At 56.5% G+C, this 27926-nt stretch overlaps 1 protein-coding gene across 2 annotated transcripts in view; it reads left to right on the top strand.

Moving 5' to 3' along the window:
• The window catches only part of MTHFSD (methenyltetrahydrofolate synthetase domain containing), a 25337-nt gene extending 4032 nt beyond the window's left edge, over positions 1-21305 (top strand). Inside the window, exons 2-8 of one of the 2 annotated variants that reach the window (XM_049622417.1) lie at positions 36-139; positions 1722-1835; positions 4580-4693; positions 6875-6965; positions 9274-9386; positions 9651-9776; positions 19492-21305. In XM_049622417.1, the coding sequence (XP_049478374.1) occupies positions 36-139; positions 1722-1835; positions 4580-4693; positions 6875-6965; positions 9274-9386; positions 9651-9776; positions 19492-20001 (1172 nt within the window). In that variant the 3' untranslated portion in view covers positions 20002-21305. Of the gene's footprint in view, positions 1-35; positions 140-1575; positions 1690-1721; positions 1836-4579; positions 4694-6874; positions 6966-9273; positions 9387-9650; positions 9777-19491 lie in introns of both variants that reach the window. The other variant, XM_049622418.1, reaches the window with a different exon arrangement.
• Positions 21306-27926: the final 6621 nt, after the last annotated feature.

The raw sequence follows: 27926 nt of genomic DNA, 5'->3' as shown, positions 1-27926 counted from the left end.
CCCCCCCCCCCCCCCCCCCCCCCCCGTTGCCATAGGTGTTTCCAAACAGGACATTCGCGAACAGATCTGGGACTACATGGAATCACGAAACTTAGCGGATTTTCCCCGGCCTGTTCATCACAGGATTCCCAACTTCAAGGTACTGAAGCCTTCCTGGAGCATTGAGAAGGAAAACAGGAGCGTCCCGAGGGAGCGAGTTAGTCATGCGGTCACTGTCCTGCCTCGTGGTGGATCCGAGTGGGGTGGGCAGTGAGTAGTGGTGCGAAATCCGTGCTGCTGGCCTGGCCTCTGGTTTGAGACGCCCCTCATCCCGGTCACTTAAGCTTCGCTCTCGCGGCCGCTGGCCCTTCTGCGCGGGGTTGGCGGTTGGTGGCGTCTTGTCACGAGCTGATGCTGCGGCGCCTGTTCACCCCTCGACGGGGAGCAAGACACGTGTCCTGGCTGCAAGCGTGTCGTTGTGGTGCCTTTTCACAAGTGGCTCCTTAAGAGCAGCAGCGAGTGATGCGCTCTGAGAGGGGAGCCCCAGCCGGTTTCTTTGGAGAGGAAGGCCTCAGCAGCCCCCGGTGACGCCAGGCCTCAGTTTCCCCGTGTGCAGAATAGAAGCTAATCTGAGATGGCCTGTGTGTGGTAGCGTTCACAGGAAACGAGTTTACTTGGACGGGCAGACATACACAGCTCATAATTTTGGCTCGTTTTCCACAAGAAAGACAAAGCGCTTTTGGAAAACACACCGATGCCCCGTCAGCCCAAAGCGTGTGTGGCCGTTTCCTGCCGTCATCCTCCATTTTGGCTGGACCTCGTCTCCCCACCCCTGGCCTCTTGGAAACAAGCCCCTGTTGCTTCGAAAACCCGTGCTTTTTGTATGATTTGTGTTGCTGCTTTGTTTTGTTTTAGTGCTTGTTTTCCCAGGGAGAGAAATTGCTGTGAGGTACAGAGAAAGAGAAAGGTGCACAGATTCAGTAAAAAATGTTTAAAAAGGAAGCAACTTGGAGAGTTGGTGGTAATCCGCTCTTTTTTGGTTTAGGCGGTAGTAAACACAGGCGTGTTCATTTTGTGAAAATTCATCAAACTATACACGATGTCTACGCCTTTTTGGAATGTATATCTTATTTCAGTTAAAAATAAACTGGGGATGGGGCGCCTGGGTGGTTCAGCGTCTGGCTCTTGATTTCCACTCAGGTCATGATGTCACCGTTCGTGGGATCGAGCCCCACGTTGGCTCTGCGCTGACAGGGCAGAGCCTGCTTGGGTTTCCCGCTCTCCCTCTCTCTCTCTGCCCCTCCCCTGTGGCGCACGCTTTCTCTCTCCCTTTTGCTTTCTCTGTCTTTGAAAATAAACATTAAAAAAATAAAAATAAATAAATTGGGGTAAGGCTGGCTTTTTTAGCTCCTTTCTACACTGACTGCTTTCCCAGACTTTTCTCTGGGCGACTCCTGGATATTGCCTGAGAATTAGTGCCCCCCCCCCCCCCCCCCCCCGCCTGTCTGGGTGCAAAGCTAGAGCGCTCACTCGCGCGTGCTGTGGGCCCAGGATCCGGCCGTCCTGTCGGTAATGTGCAATTGCATTTAAACACAGGGTGCTTCCCGTGCTGCCGAGCACCTCCCACGCTTGCAGGCGTTCAAAATGGCCAGAACCATTAAGGTCAATCCTGACGCTCCCCAGACAAACGCTCGCTTCTTCGTCCTCGACGTAAGTGCACCTCTGTCTGTTTGCCTAACTAGGGCTCTTATCTGGCTTGCCAAAACATCAGAGACCTAGAAGTTTTCGCCAGAACACGGGAAGTCAAAGTGGACCCCGACAAACCGCTGGAAGGCGTCCGGCTGCTGGCGCTGCAGGTAACCCCGTTTTCCTGAGCCAGAGCCCCGGCCGCTGGCGCAGTGCGGGCTCCAGGTGCCTGCAAATGTGTGCAAGGCTCTGTTGAGGAAGATGGGGCTTCTGACTCCCGCCAGTGCAGGACACCCTGGGAGTTTTACTTGAGAACCGTCCACGGGTCTTTCATTTGTCTGTCGGAAGTCGCGAGTGTTCCTGAATCCACAGGTAAAAGCCGTTCAGAACGGTCACCTGGAGCATTAAATCGGATGCGCTTCGTCCGAAGAGAAAGATTATTTACTTGTGCTGCTTTTATATCGTAGTTCTTTGACATTTTTGATAACCCGTGAGTGAGAGATCTGATGGCATCTCCAGAATATATAAATTAGAACAGCGTTTCCTAAAATATGTAGGCCCCTGTTAAAGAAAAAAACAAAACTCCCCCAGGGTTGCTGTCAGTTCACTAGCTTAGTAAGTGTAAACAGAGAACGGTATAAACTTAAACGCTCAGAGCTCCCATGCAACCTTAAAACCAAAATGAACGTGTAAGTATGAACCGTAGAAGCAGTAACATGCGGATAACGGCGGTAGTAACCTCACCGATTCAAGGTGATGGCGGCTGTTGTTTTGCTGAGACCAGTCGCCGTGGAGAACGTGAACAGGGATCTCCGGAGCTCCCTGCGCCGCTGTGCCCCTTGCGGCAGGCCGGCTTTCCCGCGGCTCCCGCGAGGCCTCGGGCCTGGGGGCGCCCTGCAGCCTGTGGCGAAGGGAGCACCCGAAGGGGATTTTGTGGGGACCGAGGGGCCGCGGGGCTCCTGCTCTGGCCCTTCCAAGGCTCGCGTGTGGGGAATCCTCACGTTTGCTGATTGTGGTTCAGCCCCAGGGGGAGACCCCCATTTAGGCTCTTCTTCTGGAAGCATTCTGTCTTGCCAGCCTTATTTTCCTGGACAAGAGTTCCCTGTAATGAATGAGGTAATTTTTGCAGCAGCAGCAGAGAAGGGCCTGCAGCGGGTGCCCGCCGTGTGCAAGGGCACAGCTCTCTCTGAACACTTGGCTGTATCACCTCATTAAATCCTACCAGCTGCCCCGCAGGGGAGATCCCCGCTCCTCGTGACGCAGGAAACCGGACCCTGGGAGGTCAGGTGACTTGGCCGAGGCCCGCGTTGGCAGCGGTGGGGCTGGGATCGTGACCCGCACCGTGACCGCGGAGCCAGCTCTGCTCGTGTGCGAGGTTCTTACCCGTCGGCCCCTCAGCACAAGGTCAGAGCCTTGAGTGGGTGGCAGATTAGTCCCGGCGTCCTGTAGGAGCGCAGCCACGTGGCGGACAGAGCAGCAGCATCCTCCACGTCTCTCTCTCTTCAGGGGAGAGAAACGGCCACGCTGGAGAAGCTGCTCTATTGCAGGTTGTGAGCACGGCGATGTGATGGTGAAAAAGACACGTGTGCTCCCCGCGCTCTGGGGCTCTGGGGCCGCCGGCTCCTCGCTGTTGCTGCAAACTCAGTAGCTTAAGGATCACCGGGGAAGCAGGTAGACCGGCGGGCTTTGCGACACCTCCTGAGCGCCGGCGGGGACGGTGGCGCACGTGGCCACAGCCCGTGCCTGGGGACGCGGAGGCCTGCTCTCGGGGATACACAGGTTCCCAGACCTTCAGTCGGTTTCTAGAGCCTCTTTTTAACGGATACCCCACTGGTGCCTTGAGAGCCGCCGGCCAGGCCAGCACCGGCCGCGCGTCGGCCCCACCCAGGGAGCTGTGAAAACTAGTCATTGCCGAGCTCACCTTCTGAATGAGAGGCTCTGAGTGGCCCTGGGCCTTGGCTGAGTCTTAGACGGCTCCCCAGGTGGTTTTAAAGCGCAGGTAGAAGTTGAGAGCCACGGAGCTGGTAGGTGAGAAGCTTCCAGAAAAGAGGGAGTAGCCAGAATAATATGTAGCACACCGGCGTCTCCAGACTACAGATGAACCCAGACCTCTTTCACACTCGAAAAGAGCACGTGGTCACGACTTGTGTTGAAATATTTCCTCTGTCGTGGCTTTAAGTATGCCGACCCGCGATTTTATAGGTCTTGTGTTGGTCTCAGGCTGTCCTCTCCTGCACAGAGACTGAAATATACTCTTTTTACACCAAAGATTTTACAAGTTTACACTTGGCTCATGGGCTGCCCCTGCATAATCTGCAGCGATGCTTGTGGCAGTGGTTCTGGAACCATCCTGGGCATCAGAGTCACCTGTGTGCCTGCCCCCTGAGCTTCCAGTCATTTCTCACAGGCGTCCAGGGGCCGCTGCTGGCTGGGGACCACACTTGGAGAACCAAGGCATTTGGGAGCTAAATAGAAGAAAAGGGGCTGTGGACTCAGGTCGATCCAAAATATCAATTATAATGAGCCCTGATCTGAGATTGGAACCTGCTGGGCAGAAAGAAGGCTCAGGCCGGGCAGCAGGTGCCCAGTGAAAGCATTGTACCTACAGAGTGTGTAACACTGGGGAGGGGCCACAGGAAAGGCCTGGTTGGAATCCTTGGGCTTCTGTGCCCATTTGCATCGTCATTGCCTGGCGATTTTGAGTGGCAAGTAGACTAGAATTCGTGTTTGATGACGAGCTGTGGGGCGTGCTAGTGGCCCGAGTGACTCTTTGTATTTAATCAGGCACGCAAAGAAGTCATTCCCCAACAATGCCAGTAACAGCAACTTGCCTCTGTGCCTGAAACGTTAAAAATGCACACAAGAAGTTCCTGGGTTTAACTTTATGATTCGTTGATTGTCTTTCTTTTAAAAGAGCAAAAAAACATTGTTGGTGCCAACACCACGGCTGAGAACGGGGTTATTTAATAAGATCACGCCGCCGCCCGGCGCAACGAAGGACGTCTTGAGAAAATGCGCCACCTCTCAGGTAAGTGCGGGCGCAAAGTGCCCCACAGAACTGAACTTCATTTTCCGCAAAGCCAGATGAGCAAAAGTGGACAAGCATCCAGCCGTCCCGTGATACAGGAGCCACGTCGAAAAACCACAGGTACACGGGCTCCACTTGAGCTGCTTGGTTTCTCTCTCGTACAGGTTTGCAGATTGTAAAGTTCCTGTTAAAAAGGAAGAGGAAATAAGTTACCTGGCCTCTGACACCTCCCCGTGTTGACCTGTTACTGTCTGGTATCTAGCAATTTCTGAACTGACTCAGGGATTTGCAGAACCCTTCAGTTGGAAGTTGCCTCAGCAGTTCTGAATAACGACTTGAGTAATTCAGGGACGGGCTTTTCCGGAGTGTCTCACAGTGTAGTCAAACGGAAGTGTGTAAATACTATCCTAGGCTGCCCTGTAGTGGGATTTGCCTTGTGTTTTGCAGATGAAGAAATAGAATTTGGTGACTTTTTTCAGAGTCCTGGGATAGACCCCCGCTCGTTTTGATTCCTAATCTATTGGGAATGAAAACTAAGGCATCAACATATTCCTATTTATTTTTTCCATCGCATCATTTTAATATAAGCAGGGTAAGATGATCACCTGGCCAGATAATGCTGGTCAAATGTGAATCGTACAATAAATGGTGTAGAATTCATTCCTTCAGTGGTTTTGGCTGAAGGCTGTGTGTCAGCAGCTCTGTGACACGGGGCATTTCAATGGAGGCTGCAGAGGTGTCACCTAAACACGATTTTCCTCCTGGTGTATGACCGTGGGCTAATTGTGTCTGTAGCCGGGTGTATAATTAAGAGATAATTCCTTTTTAAAAGAGATTTTCCGCGTAAGTCTGATGTTTAAAAATTGAACGCTTATTGTTACTTATCGATAACTTTATTCCAAAAATAGAATCTGATGTGGTTTACAAAAACCCGTGTAATAGAGCACGGTAATAAAACACGTGTCGAAAAAAGTGCAAAGGGAAATTCAAAGTAGAAAAACGAGAGACGGTCGTGCTTCTGGTTGGTGTTCAGAAATGCACCCTGTGGGACGGTCCGCGGCTGGCAGCACGGGACACGGGTACGCGCTCGCGTTTCCCAGAGCCGGCGGGGAGCGTGATGAGCCGCACGGCAGTCGTAGGTTCGGGACAGTAAGCGCAGTTCCCGTCCTGGGGTTGAGGCCCGGGTCAGATGGCCGGTCCCTCACACGCGCCCCTGAAAGTGTGACTGGGCCCCGAGCGGAGCCAGGCCAGCACTCGTGACTGAGCTTCAGTAGGGTTTGAACGGCCGAGTTCGGGCTCTGTTACAACATGACGCGCCGGAACCCGAGAAGGAGGTTTTCCTTTTCTTCCTGGCTGGGGAAAATGGCAACGTGGAGAGAGCCTCACGGCCGCGCGTGTGCACGGATGCGGGTCATGGTGCGCTGATTATCTGTGCTGCCAGAGCCGAGTGGCACAATGGCTGTCACCGTGTGGTGGCGACTGCCCAGCAGTGGAGGGCGGGACACAGACGTGGGTCCGTGCGGGGCCGTGATCTGGTTGCCGGACTGATCTGTGCCCCTTCACGTCTGAGACGCAGGACCACATCAGCCCCCCTGTTCTTGAAATACGGGCCCCCTCAGTATAAACGTGTGTACGTTAGGTGGGTTTGGGTCGAGTCCTATCTCAGGAGTGAACACGCTCTGCGTGCCAGTGGCGGCCCCCAGCATCTCACGCTTAATGAGTCTGCCCCACACGCTTGCTGGCCCCATGTCGTGCGCTAAGTGCATCACCTCCGCCATCTCCTTCCGTTCCAACACCAGCCTGACGAGGCCGTGGGCAGCGCCTCTGCCTTACGGATGGCGACACCGAAGGTCAGAGAGCTTCCTCCTGCTGAGGTCACGGGGCGCACAGGGGTCTGCACGTGGTTCCGTGTGGCTCCCCCGCTCTGTTGTAACCACGGCACTCCTCTGATTTGCTCCGTATTGTGAAATTACCGCCTTACTCATTTGTGCTGTCCCTTCCAAAGCGCCATCTTCCCTGGGGCAGAAACTGTGGGAAATTATCCTAAACGCCGCTCCCACGATGCCGTGTGCCTGTCGTAGGGCACGAGTTTGCCTCCTGCGAGCTCCTCGCCCGTGGACTGTGAGGGGGGCCAGCTGCTCGCCGCCCGGGAAGCGTTCAGGCCCACGTCTCTGTTCGCAGGGCGTGCGCAACTACAGCACCCCCGTGGGCTTGGATTCCAGGGTCCTTGTGGACTCGGTGGTGGTGGGGTCCGTCGCTGTTTCTGAAAAAGGTAAGCTTAAAATCGCACCCTGACCTGCAGCTTGACATTCTGCCGTCTGTCCGTCTCCTAGACCCTGACGGTAAGTAATCTCAGTTTCTGGACACGTTCGTGTCCTCTGAGCAACCGCTGTCTCTCTCATTCATCTTGTCCCTCACCCTCAGTACCTTCACAGTGTTTTCATTTTTCTTAGCAGGAAGAATAGAGTGACATCATCTCTGCTCAGGCGGTGAGAGATATTTCCTCTGTTCTTAAGCTACCTGGAGGCAGAGTAGGTGGTTGGTTTTGGCGAAGCTCCAGTGAATGGGAAACCGTCAGGCTCTAAACTTTGTTTCCGTTGGGAAGCAGCGGCCTCTGGGCGACGCGTGTTGTCCCGAGCCTGACCGGGAGGCCTGGTGCTTTGCCATTCGGAGCGGGGAGTGGGGGCGGGGGGCTCGCCTCTGTCTCTCACTCTGCCCTACTATGGGAGCCGTCGTGGTGCTTCGCTCGCGCTTTTGCTTTCTCTGTATTCCAGTTACGCGCCCTGTCTGTCGTTGGGGATGGGTCCCCAGGGGCACACGTCTCCCGGGTGCCTGCTGTGGGCCCCGTGTCAGGCCAGCTCTGGGTGGTCTCTGCCTTGGGCCGCAGGGCCTGGGAAGAGCAGACACAGCGGCTGAACCGTGGCGTGATGTGCTCGGTGCCAGACACAGAAGGGAGCCCTGATACCGGCGAGGGTCAGCAGAGTGACCCTAAGGCCTCGAGCTGGGCGTCATCTGGGAAGCGACCTCAGGGCTGGCCCTCATGTGCCAGGTGGCGGAGGTGGGCGCAGCGGGAGAGGAGAGGAGAGGAGGAGGGGCAGCACAGCCCTGGGTAGGTCGGGGTTGGCTTCCCAGAGGCCGCGAGGCCCGGGGACAGGCTTGGGGCCGTGCTCTTGGCAAGGGGCAGTTAGCAGGGCCTTTTTTCGGAGATGATCAGGCGCTTTTCAAAGCATCACCCGTGCCCTTCCCAGGCGTCCACCGTCCGTAGTTCCTTCTGTCGACACAGAGATGCCTGTGAGTCGCACGTGTCCTGCGTTCTCTGTGGGGTGCCGTGTGCCGACTCTGTTTCCCCAGAAGGGGGCAGCAGCACGTACGGCACCGTGTGTCCTGCCGGATGGTGTCCGTCCCTGCACCCTGATGGGCACTTAAGGTGTCACCAGGGTTTGGTTTTGGCTTTTCCCTTACAGATAACACTAAAGGGAGCCAGAGTCCTGGGGTTGAGTCTGTGGTGCCTTCCAGGGCTTTCCGTGGCATAATCCTAGCGAGTGAATTGCCGAGGCAAAGGGTGGACTTTAAACCCTGGTGGCTGTAGCCACATAACCCACCTCACATCCCCAGCCCTGTGCAGCTCGCCTCCCTCCCTGCTCCCGTGCCAGTAACTAGCATAACCACACTCTGGTGCTGACCCGCCCCGTAGTGAGCAGTTGTGTGCCACCTGCTGCTTGATTTGCGTTCCGTGGTGAGCGAAGGTGGTCATTTCTTGTGTTTGCTGCTCACCCGCCTGTCTCTTTGTGCCGACTGTTCACATCCTTTGTGACTCAGACAACTCTGCGTGGAACTGTCTTTGTCTCGTGTATTTGCACGCATGGCTGGACGTTGGTGACTGTAAGAGTCGCGTGACAGACCAGCATTTTAGACCCATGAGCACTGATGCTCTTTGTGATGATGCTGATGCTGAGCTTGTGCAGAAGTCAGGATTTCTGCAATGTCACGGGCTTCCTAACGGCACGCTGTCGATCCTCTTGGGAGCCAGGTTCCTGTCTTGCCGCGTTCCTTCCTGCCGCGTACCTTCTCGTCCAGCCTCGGGCTCAGCCTTCCGCTCGCCCCACCTCGGACTTTGCAGTTTGGGACCGGGGCCTCCGGCCCCGCCCTCCTGTGGCGCTTTTCACAAGACAAAGTGATGCTGTCTTAAATCGCCTGTCCCTCATTTTGGTTTTTATTTCTCTTCTAAGAGAAATAGCTTAAAAAGATTTTGTGTTTAGTAGAAATTTGTTCTTAATCTTTTTAAAAACTGCTCTTTCGTTACGTTTAAACATGAGTTCTGCTCATACAAACAAGGTTCCATTTCCTCTGGTAACACGTTTCAAGGGCTCGAGGTTCACGTCACTGTGTGCTGACCGCTATGCATGGCAGTGTCTTCTGTCCCCTGAACCCCACTCCTGGGGGACCGCCCGCCCGTGGGCTCACTGTGGCAGTTTCTGAGGAGGGGCCGGGGCTATCGAGTCCAAGTTCCTGCTTCCACTGTGACCTAATGAAACATGTACTCCGGAGATACTACTGATGATGCTCTGCGTGTTTCTTAGGTTGGAGAATTGGGAAGGGAGAAGGTTATGCTGATCTGGAATATGCCATGATGGTGTCGATGGGAGCGGTCAGCCCGGAGACACCAGTGGTCACCATCGTCCACGACTGCCAGGTGCTGCCCATGAACGGGCCCAGCAGAGCCGCTGCCACACCCGAGAGAGCGGGAGGGGAGGGAGGGAGACAGACAGAGACGGAGTGGTCTCTGCCTTCGCTCCGCGGCTGTCGCGAGTGGTGGCGATCAGCGGGGGCCGGATCTGTTTGGCAGCATGGCGGTGAGGCCTTCTCCCTTCGGGCCTGGCACGTGTGTCTACTGTGTGTGTGGTGAGCACGGGAGCCGTGTGCCCGCCAGCCCCCTCACCCCCTTCTGTTTGACCAGGTCATCGACATACCTGAAGCGCTGCTCGAGGACCACGACCTCACCGTGGACTACGTTCTCACTCCGACGAGAGTCATTGCCACGGGGTGTGAGCGCCCAAAGCCAACGGGAATCTTGTGGTCCAAGGTGGGTGCCGTGGCCGGCAGTGGCCTATAGCTCAGAGGCATCCGCTCCTGTGTGGCGTCCTTTGGCATGGCAGCTGTCCCCAGGCCTGGCGTGTCTGTGCGTTACAATCACCCGTGAGCTTTTGAACAGTTGAGCTCCTGAATCTGTCTCCCGGCATGGGCCCAAGAATATACTTTGCAATCCTGTGGGATTCTGGTAAGCAGGCAGGTGCAAGGTCTCCCGCCGCAGGGCACCAGCTGTCCGTGGCAGAAAGAGCTGCCCACTCGGAGGGCCGATGCCCCGACACCCTTGCTGGCGGGTCTCATCTCAGGGCTGCGTGCCACCGTCCTGGCCACAGCGTCCTGCTGCCTCATCGGCTTTCTCGCTGGGAGTCCCAGATTGTCTCGTGTGACCTGGCTGTCCACGCGGTACCCGTGGCCTTCGTAAGCTGATGCCTCGGTGACTTTTATCCGCAGCATTTGCACGGCACACGGCACGATAGTCTGCGGTAGGAAGTCGGTCCCAGAGGCCAGCCTGCAGGTTAGGGCCCCGCCTGCCGGCGAGCAGCCAGAGCTACTGAGGAGACGGGCACAGCTTGGGCTTGGTATGGACTGAAGCCTTTGTTCCACACCTTCCATCCCTGCAACCCGAATTGTCCAGAGTTGGAGAGCAGCCTCCCCTTGGGCATGGAGACCCTGTAACCTCCACCTCCAAGCTTGACACCAAAATGAAATGCTGCGGCCCAGTGGGCCTTCCCACAGACGCCACGGCCAGGCAGTTCTGGGCTCCTTCTAGGTTAGCCCGATGAAAGCAGAGAGGAGAGGCAGGCGTGACCTGAAAGTGGGCCGGTGGGGGTCCGAGTGCGTGCTGAGCGCCGTGGGGAAGCCAGTGGCACCCTTAGTGAGTATAAAGATGTCCCTCGGTGTCTCTCCTGAGAACTTGGGTTTACCTTGGAATTCGGGGCCACAGCTGCTCTGAGTGGAGGCTGATACACAGGTCACAGGAGCAAGGTGGCCTTTGCTCACGGCTGAGAATGTGAGTCGGGGCAGGTTACACAAGAGGCTGACTACAGCAAGGCTACAGGTCCCCTGGAGGACAGCGCTTCATAGACGGAAGGCCGACTGCAGCCCACATTAGGAAGATTCTGGGCGGCCTCTCCAGGAAGAAAAACAAAGATGTGTTGCTTTGGGGAATAGCCATGGTCACATTCTGCTGATTTTAACAAGAAAAATATCAACAGGTGATGTTATTGGTCGTGTTAGGTGAAGATAACTCCTTGTGTGTAAAAGAAAACCAAATGAACCAGAGATTCCAAAGAAGTAGCCATACTTTGTACATAGGGCGTTGGGGCCTTTACTGGTTTTTGACGCCCCCACTGTTTCAGTCCCTTCCTGGAAGATCGATTGCTAATGAGGCCTGAGCAAGAATCTCAAACTTTTATTTTTTATTTTTACTATTTTTTTTTTTTTAAGTAGGCTCCACGCCCAACGTGGGGGTTGAACTCACAACCCCGAGGTCAAGATTTGTGTGCTCTACCGACTAAGCCAGCTGGGTGCCCCAAGAATCGCAAACTTTTATCTATTTATCTATCTATCTATCTATCTAATGTTTGTTAATTTTGAGAGAGAGAAAAAAAGCACGTGCAGGCAGGGGAGGAGGAGAGAAAGAGAGGGAGCGAGAGAATCCCAAGCGGGCTTTGTGCCGTCAGCACAGAGCCCAGCACGGGGCTTGAACTCCCGAACTGTGAGACCATGACCTGAGCCGAGATCAAGAGTCGGATGCTTCATTAACCAACTTGAGCCACCCAGGTGCCCCAAGAATCTCAGACTTTTATTTTTTTTTTTATTATTATTTTTTTTCAACGTTTTTTATTTATTTTTGGGACAGAGAGAGACAGAGCATGAACGGGGGAGGGGCAGAGAGAGAGGGAGACACAGAATCGGAAACAGGCTCCAGGCTCCGAGCCATCAGCCCAGAGCCTGACGCGGGGCTCGAACTCACGGACCGCGAGATCGTGACCTGGCTGAAGTCGGACGCTTAACCGACTGCGCCACCCAGGCGCCCCAAGAATCTCAGACTTTTAAAAGGCCATTTCTCATTTTGGGGTCCTGTGTTAGTTCTCCCGCCACAGGGCGTCCCTTTGCCCGGGGTCATGTGAAAGCAGCAACTTTCTCCAGTCCCTGGGGCTTCTGTTCTGGCCTCGCTTTGTGTGCAGCCAGAAGGAATTTTCGCTGACATTGGGAACCCCTGAATTCCACTGACGATTTGGGAAGCGGGGGGGAAGTTCAGTCGTAGGATACGGTTTGATTTCAGATGGACTATGAGATACACGTTGGCATATCCTCCTGTGGATATTCTACCCGTAGACTGTTGTCGTGTGGGTATTAGAATCCCCGAGTTTGCTTCTCGTCTGTTTTGTGGAATATCTGGAATCACGGTTTTTTTCTAAACACTGTAGACCTCCCAGATGAAGGTTACGAAATAAGTACAAAGTGTGATACGTTTTCTTTCTTTTTTTTTTTTTTTTTTTTTTTACTCGTTCTTAATACACAAAGATTGTGCAGCATTCGATTCCCCTGGCCTTTGCCCCACCTTCTGAGAGAGGCACGTGGTGCTCCCGCTTGGGGGCCAGCGGGTATGGACTCTGCTGTCCAGCTGTAGTTCCTTTGGGCAGTGGGGAGGGGGTCCCTTGACCCACCTTGTCCTCTTTTCTGCCTGTGCTTTGTGACTTTAAGTTTTTTTAATGTTTTATTTATTTTTTGACAGAGAGAGAAACAGAGCATGAGCGGGGGAGGGGCAGAGAGAGGGCGACACAGAATCCGAAACAGGCTCCAGGCTCCAGGCTCCAGGCTCCAGGCTCCGAGCCGTCGGCACAGAGCCCGACGCGGGGCCCAAACTCACGAACCGCGAGATCGTGACCTGAGCTGAAGTCGGACGCTTAACCGACGGAGCCACCCAGGCGCCCCAAGTGCTTTGTGATTTTAAAGACGGGTGACCAGGGGGCGCAGTAGTTTGGAGAGCTCAGCAGCCACCGTAGGGCCTCTCAGTCGCTGTATCTGTGACCTTGGTGCACCCTCTGCAGGTCCCCACCCCCCATTAGTTTATCTGTAGCGTGGAGAGCATCGGTGCTGACCCCACAGGCAGAGCACGGAAGCACCGGCTAAACTTGCCCTTTGTCGCCCGTGTGGCTGTCACAGGCACGAAATGGAAGTCGGTAATTGTGAGAAACGTGCCTGGAGGCTGTTGGTGCTGGCAGAGTCCTCGCGGTTCCCCTTTGAGACGTTCACTGAGCCAAGACTGGGCCTGGCCCGAGTCGTTCCATGGCTGTGCATTATCACCGTGTGCCCTTCACTGCCTCTCGGTGAAGGAGAAAGAGACGTTCCTCCTGGAAAGTGCATCTGCTCTGTTCACGTGGGTTCCTCCGTTCCCTCAGGGTGGCCTCTCACCTGCTGACCTGTCGAACTCAGGGGACTTTTCCCTGTCTAAGCTACAAGGTGCCATGACTGCCCCACTCCAGCCACAAGCTGCCTCCCCTGAGCCCCCGGCCCAGCAGGTCCAACCCGGTGAAAGGAGGTGTTCCTCCCAGGGTCTCTGCCCAGCTGGCCGGTGGACGGTATGAGACCCGGCCGTTGAGGTGGGTCCCGAACCTCCAGGCAGATGTGGACGGCCATGTGCAAGGTGACCCGCAGGCCTTAGCTCTGGCCGGAGCCCCCGCACAGCCCCATCCGCTCCCAGGGCTGCAAGGTGGCGGATCACGACAGGGCAGTGCAGTGTCCTGCCCAAGAGCCTGGCTGCCCGCTACACCCAGACGGGCATCCGGAAAGCAGGACGGGGCCCTCTGCGTGTGGGGCTCCGGGTTGTCTCTGACACCTCCGCTCTCCTCGCGTGGCCCCACCGGACTGGACCTCGGGACAGCGAGACCCGTGCCTTTATTGACGTCTGCTGAGCTAGGATGGGGTAGACGGAGGGTATGATACTTATTTAAGGGTACCCCGGAGACATGGTCAGGCAACGGGGTGTGGCTGCAGCTCCAGAGAGACCCAGGGCACCCGCGAGACTGCTCCGTGCCACCAAAGCCACAGATCAAAGGACTGCTTCCCAGCCCCTTTGCTCCCTGCAGTAATTGTGGGAAAGGTGTTACCACTGATTACGGAGGGGAGCAGTGGGACTCTGTTGAGCAACGTCTGGATGTTTCTTTCTCGGATCAACTCCTTTTGTCCTTCAGTGAGGAAATGGGGCTCTGCCAGGGTCATCCTTGTATACAGACAAAGAAACAAAAAGTCCCGTAGCATCCACAGCTGTTAGGGAGGGCTGTTCCCGGATGGTCACCATGCCGGTTGACTGACTTCTTGAGAATGACACGTGCCTTGAGGAAAAGGGTTTGGGGACAGGGACCTCTTCTGTGAGCAGCAGCCGTCCTGGGACACAGACGCCCGCTTTCCGATCCCACATCACAGTGTTGTCTGCAAGTAACAGCCAGATGTGGACTGAGCCACCCCTACAACGGGGCTGGGGACTGAGGCCGATCCTTCCGTTTAAAAAGATTTGCTGTATTTGTCCCAGTGATTGAACTTGTAGGAACCTGTCCTAAAGAAATACTTAGAAATTCAGGTAGAGACGTCTGCATCCCGTATAATGCAGGGCCCTGAGGTGCGTCAGGGTCCCAGATGCCAACCCCGTCATTAAAGTACACACAGCCTTTTGAGAGTATTTGACGGTGAGAGGAAACGCTCTTGTGATACGTGCCGGGTGGACGGGCAGAGTGTGCGCGTCTCTGCGCTTCTGCGGTGTCGTGTGTCTTCAGCCCGTGGCGCTGGAACCCGCGCAGGAAGGGGCGGGGGTAGGCCCGCGCGTTAACCGTAGCCGTCTCCGACAGGGGGATTCCGATTTCTGTTCACCGTGTTCTGAATTCCCCGCAGCGGGTGCTCGCCCCCCGTGCGCACTACCGAGGAGAGACGGTTTCCGCGGGCAGCCTTCTCCCCGGGCGCTCGCCTCCAGTTCTGCAACGAGCCTCCCTTTGCCGCGCGCCCAGGGGGTAAGAACAGGCGCCTGAGACGATGCCCCAGTTCTCAGGAGTCCTGTGCTTGTGCGCGGGGGCGACGCCGGCCTGCCCCAGCTGCTGGTGCAGAGCCCCTGCCTGTGCGTGAGGTGGGGCCGCACGGGCCGCTCTTCCCCGCGCGGCGGACGCCCCGGTGTGGAGCTGAGCCCGGAGCCGCCTGGCAGGACCGCGTGCCACACCCGGCTCCGAACTGGCCCGGTGGGAGGGGACTCCCTGCGCTCGTGGGCTCGTCTGTCAGGCTGTCCCCACCCCCCAAATAGCATAGGACGGGCAGGCACCGAAGTGTGCGGACAGAAGCTGGCATGTGTGGCACGGGTTGGAGGTGATCATGTATTCCAGCCAGTAAACACCGTTCTACCCCGTGTTGCTTAGTGATTCCGTGGCCACTCCCAAACGGCCCATCTCTTCCCGACTGTGGGCGTGGCGTGCGATGGGGCGATGGTGTGCGGTCACTGCCCTCCTGGTCCTTCAGCACCCACAGTAAGGGCATAATTATAAAGGAGTAGCCCTGTGGGGCCTTTTCTATTAAGTGACACCTTTGATCATCTCTGTGCAAAAAGTCTTACAAATTGAGCCCTGTTATAATCAGGAGACACTATAATTAGCCAACAGATGCTGCAAGGCAGGAATGGCCTTTGGAAGACAGTGCGTTCATTAGCTGTGCTGTGTTCTTGCATGCTTGGTTACTCGAGTCACTTCACCTTGCTCATTTGAAAGCACCATATTTGAAAGAATTTTCGATCCAAGCGCCTGGGTGGTCGGTTGAGCCTCCGACTTCGGCTCAGGTCATGATCTTACCGTTGGTGAGTTCGAGTCCCGTGTCGGGCTCTGTGCTGACGGCTCGGAGCCTGGAGCCTGCTTCGGATTCTGTGTCTCCCTCTCTGTCTCTGCCTCTCCCCTGCTCATGCTCTGTCTCCCTCCCTCCCTCCCCCCCTCAAAAATAAATAAACATTAAAAAAATTTTTTTAAATAAAAGTATTCTCGATCCACGAATGACAAGTGTTGGTCTCATGTGTGACAGTATTAACTTTTGTGGACATTGTATGTCACATGAGAAATACGTATGGTGTTCCTGTTCCTTTGCCAGCAATTGCTCAAACGTGTGCTAGCATTTAAGAGTGAGGATCCTCCCTCCCACTCTCTGTATCTTCTGCTCAAGTAAAGGGAGAGTCAGGAAAAGCAACAGGTGTGAAATTCTGAAGCCAGGGGTTGGTGGAGGCGAGGTTAGAACCGGAGTCTTCCTTCTGAGTTGGCCGCAGGTACCTTGAGAGTTAGGCTGCTGATCTGTATTGGATTTAGCATGTATTTCTAGGGGACAGGATTTTTAATCTTTAAAGAGAATGTATGTTTATACACAATCTTCGTAAAACGTCAGTGAAGGATGGTTTTGGCGCATAAAAGAAAGTTAAATTCGCTATACTATTTTTTAATGGAGTGATTAGTTACTGAAAGGCAGAAATGTATTTGTATGTTTGGTTAATAGGCAAAAATCTTCCGTTTCACGTGGCACACTCACACATGTAACAAATGTTCCTAATGGCCAGCCAGGAAAAACAGCGTAGCACCGCGTGGACTGTCCTGAGCCTGAAGCCAGCCCGTCTAGCCGGCGCACAGAGGCCTCTGTGTCAGCTGTGGGGCAGCCGTCGGCCCCAGCCGCTCCGCAAAGAGCACAGAAATGGCAGACAGCTGGGAAAGTGGCAAAGGTGGCCACCTCTCAGTCGGGGAGATTTTTCCATTGAGAACGTGTGGGCGTGCAGGCATGAGCCAACACTGAGCTTTGTCCTTCCTTACCCGAAACCATCCTGTCTTGAGACCAGCAGATTTAGGCAACAGTGACGCAGGTGGCATTTCCCTCTGTAAAGGGGTGTGTGTGTGTCTGAGTGTGTTTGCGGTGCTGTAGGCTTAGCTCAGAATGCGTACCCAATGAAAACATTTTTGTTGTTCAGCCATTCGCGGTGTGTACGTGTGCCTGCTTGGGATACAGCGCCCCCCTGTGGGGTGCGGAGCGGGTGTGCTTTTGCCCCACGTGACGCGTTTTTAAGTGGATCTCTGCTGCCTGAGCGTGGAACCTCGCCCCCTGGGTCAGGTTCCCTGAGAACGCTTGCTTCTGCCGGAGGGAGCCCCGTGGTTCGCTGGGCAGAAGCACGTGGGGGTTTCAGCATGTGGGGCGATCACCCGGCCAAGACCGCTCGGAGAGCAAGTGCTGTCACCAGGAGATCTGGCCTCGCGGGTGTTGGGTGGAATGACATTCACCATTGCCACAGAAGTACGTAGTCACACGTTTCCTCCGACTGTAACTGCAACTTTGAGTTGGATCATCCTTTCTAAATACTAGATCTGGTAACTTAAAGACATCCTGAAGAACCTGTATGACCAGTTTGGGGGCACCTGGCTGGCTCCGTTGGAAGAGCATGTGACTTGGGGCGCCTGGGTGGCTCAGTCGGTTAAGTGTCCAACACTCGATTTCGGCTCAGGTCACGATCTCACGGTTGTGAGATTGAGTTTCGCGTGGGGCTCTTCACAGGCAGACAGTGCAGAGCCTTCTTGGGATGCTCTCTCTCCCTCTCTGCCCCTCCCCTGCTCACTCTCGGCACCCGCTCTCCCTCTCTCAAAATAAATAAACTTTTTTAAAAAAGCACGTGACTTTTGATCCCAGAGTTGTGAGTTCGAACCCCACATCGAGTGTAGAGATTCCTTAAAAAATAAACTTAAAAAGAATCTGATTATGACCAGTTTAAATCTGTTTTTAAGTACTCTGAAAGGACACAGGAATGTGAACTCTTTAAGAAGGTAGAATGGAGGCGTGGGAGGGACGGTTGCTGGGCCAGACCATCTTCAGGACCCCTTGGGACCAGAGCCTCCAGGGTACTGGCCTGGGAGCTCTGTCACCTTTGAGTGAATCAATTCGGGAGTATTGCAGAGAGTCCAGTGGAAGAAAGATCCCTTTTGATTAGAGAAGCTACGTCTCATGCATGTGTCCATGGCACAGATGTGGTTTTTGCTTGTCTCTTTGCGTCTCGACACTGGGAAACATTAGGGGGAGGTTTTCTCAGGACAGGGTCTTTCTGAGGCAGCTGAGAGTCTCTGTGCTGCTCTGAGGACGTGAGTGGGCAAGAACCGGGCACAGAGGCTTCTGACGTGGCCGTGCCCGGGAGCAAGGGTGGTGTCCGTTTGGAGAGGGATCTGAGCCAGTGGAGAGGTGGGCCAAGGTGGGGGTGTTGTCCACTTAGTGCTGGGAGAGAGAACCAGGTGCCAAATTAATGAGGACCAGCAGCCTTGAAGTTTGTGAGGAGGGGCTCGACCGTTCTTAGGTATTTGAGTTTCTTTGACCCTTTCTCGAAATCGCTGATCCTTACCCTGGGGCCTATGTGCCCCTTGCGGTTTGGAGACCCCGGAGTAGACTGGGAAATTGCGCACAGAATTGCCGGGGACTCCTCCTTGGGAAGGAACCCCGGCTTCTCTCCCAAGGTGTCTGACACCTGCCGAGGATAAGAACCATTACTCTAGTGACATACGGTTCTGAATGGAAAGAGAACATCGTTACTAGGTGGGCTATTTACTTGTAGAGGGAAGTTACATCTATCCAGCTCGTATGCTGATATGTATCCTGACGTACCCACGTTTGTGGGAAGTCCCGTGTTGGGACCGTTGCCCACCATGCCCTGTAATTGGTCATGTACAAGCTCTGTGTCCTAACGCAGGACAGAACGCATCTGTAAAGGCTGAGGATTGCTAAGAAGGGCTCACCAGTGCCTTTCTCTTCCTTTTCTGCCATGTGATTCCTTAAACGACAGAAGACGGGTTTTGTCCCGGGTTCAGTCGTTCAGGCTCAGCCTAAACTGAAGGGCCGCCCCAGGGAGGGGCCGTCGGCTGCCATGCGGCGAGCGGGCTCGAGTCAGTCCCCTCTGTGCGCGGACCCCACTTGTCCATCCCGGTACTTGAGGGGGGCCCTGCCTCCTGTCTCGGGGTGCTTTTACCGCCTCCTTTGTTGCAGCTTCCCAAAGAGCCAAAGTAGAAATCCTGTTCATCGAGGCTTAACGTTTTGTGTAGTGCTGCTTTGTAGCTTGATGAACCCGTTGCTAGAAAGTGTTTTCAGAAGTGGCGTTCTGTTTCAGCTTTGCCTTGCTTCTGCATTTTTGGCAACACGTTGAAAGGTTCGGTCCCTGAGGCACGCTCCTCCAGTGGAGGAGTGGGGAGAAGGGGGAGGCCCCAGGGAGCCCCGTTAAAGAGCTCATCCCACCCACAGGGTGGGGACTTGGGAGGAGGGGCTGGCATGGAGGCAGAAAGCCCCGATTATCATGGAGGTCACCAGGGGGATTGCCACCTGTGACTCGTCACCCTCTTTCCACTGACCTTCCCCGCTATCCCTTCTGCATAGGAGGCCTTTGCTTTTCTGCTTCCCGAGTAGAGAAAACCGTTCCACTCCTGCCAGCTGCCGTGGCACGTCGGGCACGGTCTGCAGTGGCTTCAGGGTCCCAGATTTCACTTAAGCTGGGGCAGGATGGGGACCGAGGGGTCCTGCTTCCCAGAGGGCCAGGGTGGGCCCCTAGGGCAGCATGGCCGAGACTGCTTACCTGAGCGTGTGCGGCAGAGGCCCCCGTGCGACTTCGATTTCTCCTCCGTTCGTGACCGTGTTGGGACCCCTGGAGAACACCTGGGACTGCTTTCCTCTTTCAGATCAGCTGGGAGGTGATGGGGAAAATCCCAGTACTCCAAAGCCTTCGTCACCGAGAGAAGCAGGCTGGGAAAGACGTCACCCTCCGGGACGAGCCCCGGCGCCTCCTGGGAGCCAGCAGCCAGCAGCCAGCTCACCTGACCGCCGTCCGGGGGCCCCGGGACCCACCCCTGCCAGAACCCTGCCCTGCACAGGGGGAGGACGGGCCCACTGGCACCGTTTGCGTCGGGAACCTTCCCCGGGACGCCCGAGTGAGCGAGCTGAAGAGAGCCCTCCGAGAACTCGGAGCGGTCCCCCAGAGGCTCACTTGGCAGGGGCCCCGGGGCAGGGCCCTCCTGCATTACCAGGCCCCGGCCTCCGCCCAGCAGGCCGTCTCCCGCTTGCAGGGCTTGCGCTTGGGGGCGGCCACCTTGACCGTGGCACTGGCCAGGCGGCAGAGGGCCAGCGACCTGCCGGGCGGCCGCGTGCAGGAGCCACAGCCTGACTGTCGCCCGGCCGTCGCCGACCTGTGATGGGGCGCTGCTCCGGTCCCCGTGGAACTTGAGGGGCGTGGCAGCAGGACTCGGCAGAGCGTTGCTGTGTGAGCGGCTTTGGGCCCAGGCCTCTCCAGGATGGCCCAGCCTTGTGTCACTGCCCAGGACCTCCTGACGAGTAGAGAGTCAGCCAGTAGCTCACGGCCGACACGTCCCAGCCCTGCTGTGTCTGCGTCCCGTAACCTGCTGGGTGTTGCCACCACACTGGCTTCTCTGGTTATTCAGAGGCCGCAGGGGACCGAGTCCGAGTAAACGGTGACAGCCAGGGGTTTGTGGTTGTGGGGAGGGGGGAGTAAGGGGCGAGGCCCTGGCGGGGGTCAGGGGCAGGTGCACGCCCTGCTGTCCTGGGATCCTGGGTCTGGAACCACCGCAGGGGGAGAGCTGTGTTCAGATCGCAGAAGCCAACAAGCGCGATCTCCTGGGTGCAGCGGTTTGTCACAACTTGGCGCTGGTGTCCGTGACGGAGAGCCCGTGTGACTGGAGGGTGGTACACACCTCACTGCTCTGCCCTCCTTGCCTTTCCGGCCTCACCCCTCCATCCGGGAGAACACCCTCCACTCCACATGGTCTTGTAGGAGGTACCCGCCATGGAGAATGAGCTGTCCCAGCCTGTGTCACAGACAGTGACAGACGCTCATGCCGATTTGCCTCATGCCCCACGTTTCTTGGTTTTTTCCCTCCACTTTTCCTAAAAAGCAAACTGGATTTTGGCTGAACTATGCTTTCTAAACAGAAGCACTTTTGCAATGGATCCTGGGCAAAAAGTCAAAGAAAGCATTTACATGGAGATTTTTTTTTTTTAATGTATACACGTGAGAAATTTTAGTTTTTTCACCAGCAGGTCGTACTGGGCACGTTGCAAGCACATTGTTACACCTCAGGAGGGCCTGGCTTGCGTGTGCTTTCAAGAAAACCTTGAGGCACTCGGTCTCCCTCGCCAAAGCACTTTCTCATTGGCTTTACAACGAAAATACCGTGAAGACGTCGGAAAAGCCTGCCCTGAGATTGCTCAGTAAATGTAGGCTCCTTTCCCAAGGCGTCAGGAATCAAACAAAGGGCAGAAAGATCTTCTGGGCTCTCTCTCCCCACCTGTACCGCCCACCCCACCCTTGTGGCTGCCTTTTGCTTCGTCACCCAGCGCCCGGCTCAGATGTTAGAGGCTGAACCTGAACCCCTCACCCAGAGCAGCAGTCTGGTCGTCTGACGCCTCACGGTTTTTTGTTTTGCTTTTTTGCCTTGTTTCTCCTGTCTTTTTTCCATAAATTTTCCCTGTATTTGACATATTCTCGTTTAGTCCTCGTGGACTTTGTTGTCGTCGATCTGTCACCATTAGACCAGTGCTCCAGGAGACCGGGAGCTGAGCGTGTGGCTGTCCTATTCGTCCCATGCTGTGTCCCAGCCGTGAGGACAGCTGGGGGATACGCAGCCTGGGAGACATGGGATACGGGCATGGGTGCGTCAGAGCCAACGGGGGGGGGGGGGGGGGGGGGGGGGGGGGGGGAGGAACGTGCCTGATCACAACAATTGGACACCAGCCTGCCTTGGGCTATGGCATCATCCCTCCCAGTTAGGCCAGCTTGCTTGGCTTCTCTGTCCGTTGCATCCAGAATAATCCAGATACGTTGAAATGCAGATAATCCAAGTGAGTTCACCATTTTTATATTTGTGGGAAATAGATCAGTACAAGCAAAACCCAAGACCCAAGTGCCTGAAATAGAAGCACCCTGAACGTAGCAGCCTACACGCCTTTTCTCCTCCTCCTGCTGAGGGCAGACCTGGCAGTGCCAGTCTCTCAGGGCCACCAGGAAGGGCACTCAGAGTATAAGGCGGGTGCTCAGTGTCCCAGCCTCTTGTTCCCGAGGCTCGGGTATCAGTGATGGTGGCGACGGCCCTAGAGCTGTCCCAGGAGCCATCCCAGGCGACAGTCCTGGATGCTGAGACCAGCGGAAGCAGGCAGGGTGGCAGCGACACTGAGCTTGCCGGAGAGCACCTTTGTGAGGGGCGTTGGGCACAGCAGCTAGAAAGGCCCGGGAGAAGCAGCTCTTTCTGCCCCGGAGGCGGCCAGCTGTCGCGTGGTCTGGCCCTGGCTTACGGGCTTCCCCCTGGAACAGAGGAAGGCACGCGCGACCTATGTTCCTCGGCCTGAGAAGCCACGGCCAGGCGCCTCCCCAGCCTCCAGATGACCAGATCATTGAGCTGGGAACAGTCCCTCCCGTTTGAGATCCACTTCAGGTGAATAAAGAGATGAACACAGGGCCTTTGGAAGGCTGTCTCCACGTGGAGGGACCTGACAGGTCAGGTGTGAAGGACAGATTCACTCCGCGAAGCAAGCGGGTCCCAGGCAGCACCTGCTCCATTCTGGGAGATCTGAGAAAACGGTTTCCATGCTCCTTTGAAAAAGTCGCGTCGGTTTTTGCCCTTTTCCGCTCTGCTCTCAAGCGAGACAGGTGAAGATGTCTCTTAAAAGTGCAGACACCTGGTTTAGCATTGAATTTTGTGCTGGAAGACGTGACCTGGAGGAGAAGGTCCTCCAGCAAGAAGGCAGGAGGACAGGAGAAGAGGCTGTGGCCGGGCGCCTGAGGAGCCCCCGCTCAGGTAAGCCGCACGTGCGCCCTCCAGGAGAGGGGGCCGCCACAGATGACATGTGCCCGAGGCCCCGGTGGTCTGCGGGCGGTCGGCATCTCGAAACCGCATCCAGCCCTTGCACGACCGCCAGCACGGGAATCAGAAGGTGGTTCGAAAGCCGTCTTATCCGTTAAAAGAATAAACTGGGGGTGCCTGGGTGTCTCGGTCAGTTAAGCGTCTGATTCTTGACCTCAGCTCAGGTCTTGATCTCAGGGTGTTGAGTTCAGGCTCCAAGCTGGGCTCCTCCGTGGGCGTGAACCTCTTTTAAATAGACAGACAGATAGATGATAGATACAACCCGCAAGCCGGTAAGGGAAAAAAAACAAGAAACAGTTCTTAGCAATGAAAACATCATAAGCTTAGTCCAACTAAGGTCAGAATAGATGCTCACACGAGCCGGAAGGTTAAGGCACGGGACTCTCCTGACCCCAGTGCAGAGGGAACAGGGGAGGGAGGTACGAAACAGTGGGAGAAATAAACCGAAATGTTCTTCAGCTGAAGAAAGATTTGACTTCGCCTGGAGAAAGTCTTCAAAGGCGAAACCAACGGAAGCATGTAAATGCGTGGCCTTCCCCCACAGTGACCGTGACTTCCTGAACGCCTTTCGATGCAGCAGCAGCAGCAGCAAAACCAAAGTGCTTGGCGCACACCTAATGAGCCGTCCAGTGCCCAGATGACGAAATTCTAAAAGGTTCCTGAAAGAAAGAGGAGAGGTCTGAGTAAAAGGACACGCTGTGTGCTATAGCTACAGGGTTCAGTAGTATAAAGAGAGTTCTCCCCCTGGTGAGATATCCTGTCCCTGATGGCGCCCGGCAGGGGAGGGGAGGGGAGGGGAGGGGAGGGGAGGGGAGGGGAGCAGCACGGAGTCCGCGTAGCAGTGCAGCGGAACAGAAAGTTCTGAAGCAGGTGGGAGTCAGCAGCGAGAGAGTAACTGCAGAGGGAGGGAGGACTCGCGTAGGATATGCGGTTTCGAAGGCGCACCTCCCTGCCTAGGGAGCGCGAGAGAATCCGGGGGTAATTCAAGAGCGTGTGCTCTCCCACCCGTAGTGTCGGGATGGGGGGGGGGCGTCCTAAGAGACAGACCCCGAGTGGAAGGAGGAACCTACTCCTCTGCTCCCAGTTGGGGTGTCGGGTCCTGGTTCGTACAGAGTCCGGACGCGCTGTCCGCTGGGAGCTCTCTGAGGAGTACCCCAAGTGCAAGATCAACCCATGCGTATTGAGTAGGAGTAGCTTTTGTAAGGCTGCCAGACGGCCTCTTAAATGCTCGAAAGCCCGTGAGTCCAGCTGCCCCCAAGCGGAGTTGATAAAACAGAAGATTCTTTGCCTTTCGGTGATGTTTGGGGGCAGACGCCCAACTTCGTCCTACTTCTAAAAAGGGGAAGGGAAGTCGCTAGGACAGTGCGGCTTGTGCCCCGGTCGCCGGGCAGCGGCCCGTCCTGCCAGCCCTCAGGAGGAGGGGCCTGCCCACCCTCCCGGGGCCTTACGTGGCCCCTCGGTGCTTGTCATCCCGTGACCCGCACATGCCTCACCCCAGACACCACCTGAGGGGAAGGAGACCTGTGACGACACAGGACCGCAGGTAAGAGGGCTGAGGACAGATGCGCCCGAGGAGCCAGCACAGGCGACGGGACGCTGGAGAGGGGAGACACGTCAGGAGAGAGCAGAGAGAACCGCTAACCAGGTCCAGGGCTGGTCCGCCTGGGGCCCGCCGCTCCGTCCGTGCTCGCACCACGGCAGACCTCCCCCTGCACGCCAGCGGCCAGGGCCGGATGATCTTACTGGGCACGAGACAGTGGAGCGCAAGTGAGGATTCCTTCCCTTCCCTCTGCCACCTCTAATCTTCCCGGGGAGCAGTGTTCTCGTCTGCCTTACCCCGCGGCCCCAGGAAGCACCTGGCTCGCACCTGACTCGGTTTCCAAAATGTTTATTCTGGTTCTCACACCCCCGGCCCCCAGCAGAAATAGGGATTGCTAAACTCCCTTCCCCTTTATCTGGGTCTAATCCAACCAGTGTCCCAAATAGTCCTAACGCTTAAGGACTCTAGTCATTTTCAAAAGCAATTTTTGAAGGCAGCGGGGTCCCAAGGGAACCCTCAAAATAAATCCTACACACAACCCCAGACAAAAGCAAGAGGAGGAGGTTACTGGGTAGGTGAAGATACAATCACTTCCCAAGGTCATTCTTCAATGGCTGCTGCCTACCTGTCCCCCTTCCCCCTTCCCCCTTTTCTCTCCCAGCTGAGGAAGGGGACAGCATCCTCACCTAGACTGGCTTATATTGTCTGCGTCATTGCCCTCCTAGTAATGGCTCAAATTGATGGAGCTGTTTTATTTTTATTTATTTATTTATTTATTTATTTTTTTTAAGGATTTTTTAAAAGTGATCTCTACCCCCAGCATGGGGCTTGAACTCACAACCACAATTTCGAGAGTCACACGCTCTACCGACTGAGCCAGCCAGGAGCCCCATATTGAGCTGTTTTAAATGTTGTGAAAGTTGTAAAATGTGGCCCCGAGTTTTTCCGACACTCCTCCTATTGAGAGAAGTGTCCATTGTGTCTGTCCCTTGAGTCCAGGCTTTGGGACAGCGTGGTTAATAGGCTGTGGCAGGAGTGACTGCCAGCTTGCAGGAGGAGGCCGACACCGGCTGTCGGGGCCCAGCCACCATGCGGTGAGGAAGTCCCCGGCTGACCAGGGCGAGGCCCACACGTAGAGGAACTGACCTCACCCCCTCACCAGCCGTGCGGGTGCACCACCTTGGAAGGGGGTCCCCCGGCCCCAGATGCGCCGGCTCAGCTGTCGTCTCCTGGGGCAGAGACGGGCGCTCTGCTGAGCCCTGCCCAAATCGCAGGCGGGAGCGAGACGGGGGATTTTTGCCGCTTCAAGTTTGGAGGGTGATCTGCTGTTCGGAGTAGTCAGTTGTATAATGTTCGTATTGTGATATTCGTATATAGATTCTACGTATTCACACGTGTCATCGAAGGTAAAATCTGTAAACACAAGTTACGTGCGTGGATAAGCGAATGCCGAATTTCACTAAGTCCTCCCTACCGCTTCTGGGGGGGCCCCTGTTCACAGACCGGTATCCACCTGCCCTCAGCCCCCCGCTGGTCGGTCGTGAGGTGGAGTCTTAGGCACTGATCACAGACTATGCCAGCGCCCTCTGTGCGTCTTCCGTGCCTGTGGCCCGCCTTCGCCTGGTCACCCGAGGCGTTTTCCGGAAGGGGAACAGGGGAGGTGTGATCTCCCCGCGGCATGTCGGAGGCCTGCTCAGTCCGGAAGCGTGCGGGCCCGGGTGCCGTGCCTCCGTGTCCAGACTTCCTGCTGCCCTCGGAGCCCATCTGCGCGTCGCTAAGCAGCTCCCCCCACCCGTGGCGAGCCCCTGGTGTGATGGGCGCCGAGCCAGCGCGGCCTCTGCTGCCCGGAGTCGCCCGTGCCTCGCGGCATCGGTAGGCGAGGGGGCAGCGGCGGCCCGTTGCTGGTGTGCGGCAAAGCCCCTCCGGACCCCCCGGCCCCCGTGGGCCCCGGCCACTTGGCCGGTCCCTGTCGTCGTCTGGATTCTCACCAGAGACCGCCTGGACGGCCTTGCAGACGGGCGCACACTCCCGTGCCTCTGGCGGGCCAGGATTCCTTCCTGTGGATGGAGCCCTTTGTTTTCGGTGTCCCTAAATCACAAAGGTTAAAATGGGAGCTGACCTGTGACCATGTAACGTGGACGCTTTGCACTGTGGATGGTTTGGAAGCAGTAAACTCAGGCCCCAAGTGCCGGGTTCTGAGCAAACCACACACGCCTCCCCTCCTCAGAGGGCGGGTTAACTTGTTCAGCCCTCGGAAGGACCCCACGAGGCGTGTACCCTTAGGCTCCCCGTTCCCGGGTCGGGGAGACAGGGCGAGGCCGGACGCGTCCCCTGGGGACACGCCGCTGGATCCCCTTTTGGCCACCAGCAGGGCCCCGGGGGGGACTGCAAGCCACAGTGGCTCGTGGGGACCCCAGAGAGATGACTTCATGGTTGAGGCGTGTGGGGGTGAAGCCGGGCACACGGGATTGGCGGCGAGTGCAGCTCCGACGTGGCGCAGCTGTGCCTTCTCAGGTGACGACGCCTTCTCAGGTGACGACGCGCCTTCCCTCTCCGTCACCGGAAGCTCTGCACGGCCTTTAGTTCACCTAAGCTGCCCACCAGGGCTTCGAGAGACGTGCTCCTACCAGCACCCCCGCCACACGGGTGGGGAGGCTGAGGCACGGGGAGCAGAAGCGCCTGCCGGCACTCACGGGAAGAGGGAGCGTCGGGACTTGAACTCAGGCCCTCTGACTCCCGCCCTCTCAGCCACAGCCTTCGCCATCTGCTTCTCAGGAGCCCTGGGGTCTGTGCGTACAGGGCCCTCTCTCGGGACCGGCACAGCTGTTTCGGGGTAGGGTTTGAGGCGGCGTTGGCTCCCTCTTTTTACCTTTCCAAGGTTGGTTGGTTTTAAACAACTCCTGTGATTAGGAAGAGACCTCCTTGGTTGAGTTTGGCCCTTTCCTCCCCAAAGCCAGGTCCCCCTTAACACAGATCAAAGGGCCTGACTCCTCGAAATCGGGTTCGTGGGGGCACGTCTGCTGCCCACGATCCGGTGGCATCGGTTTTCCGTGGGTTTGTCGGGAGGCCGGCTGCTGTCCCAACACAGACTCTGCACGGTGAACGGCAGGTGGCGCTGCCGCCCCGTGGAGAAACGGTCAGGGGTCGCTTCCTGGGGCCGGCGGCCGCCTCTCCTCTCCGAGGAGGGTCCCCTGACCCTCCCCCCGGGGAAGGCACCCTGGCGAAGACCCCTGGAAAGCTAACCGGAACCCCCTCACCAGGCCTCCGGCCGTTCGGACACAGATGGCCCAGCCCTCCCTGCTGCACGCGAGCCGTGACCACGTGGGGTTGCAGCAGGGCCCAGAGACGTGTGCTGCTGCGTGGCTTGCTTTGGGGGGATTTCCCAATACAGAAGCGTCTTTACCCTTCTTCAGAGGGTATCTGAGGACCTGGCTCGCTTCTCTGTGGCCATAAGCCCCGGACACGGGAGGACACGTGGTCCCTGCACCCGCCACGGCGTGGTAGTTTTAATAAGATGCTGGGAGAGGCTTGTCACTGTCTCTCCCCAGACCACTGTCCCGAGGCCACCGGGTATGGCCTACACCTTCGCTGCACAACCACGCAGAAAGCCTACACTCTGAGAGTTGGAGCGGGCCCCTCGCCGACTGTGCTCACAGTGGGGGCTTCCTGCCTCCGCTCGGGGCCCAGGGGTGCCCCGGCCTTG

Source organism: Panthera uncia (assembly GCF_023721935.1).
Source record: "Panthera uncia isolate 11264 chromosome E2 unlocalized genomic scaffold, Puncia_PCG_1.0 HiC_scaffold_20, whole genome shotgun sequence".
Lineage (NCBI taxonomy): Eukaryota > Metazoa > Chordata > Mammalia > Carnivora > Felidae > Panthera > Panthera uncia.
This window is presented reverse-complemented; position numbering and strand designations above follow the sequence as displayed.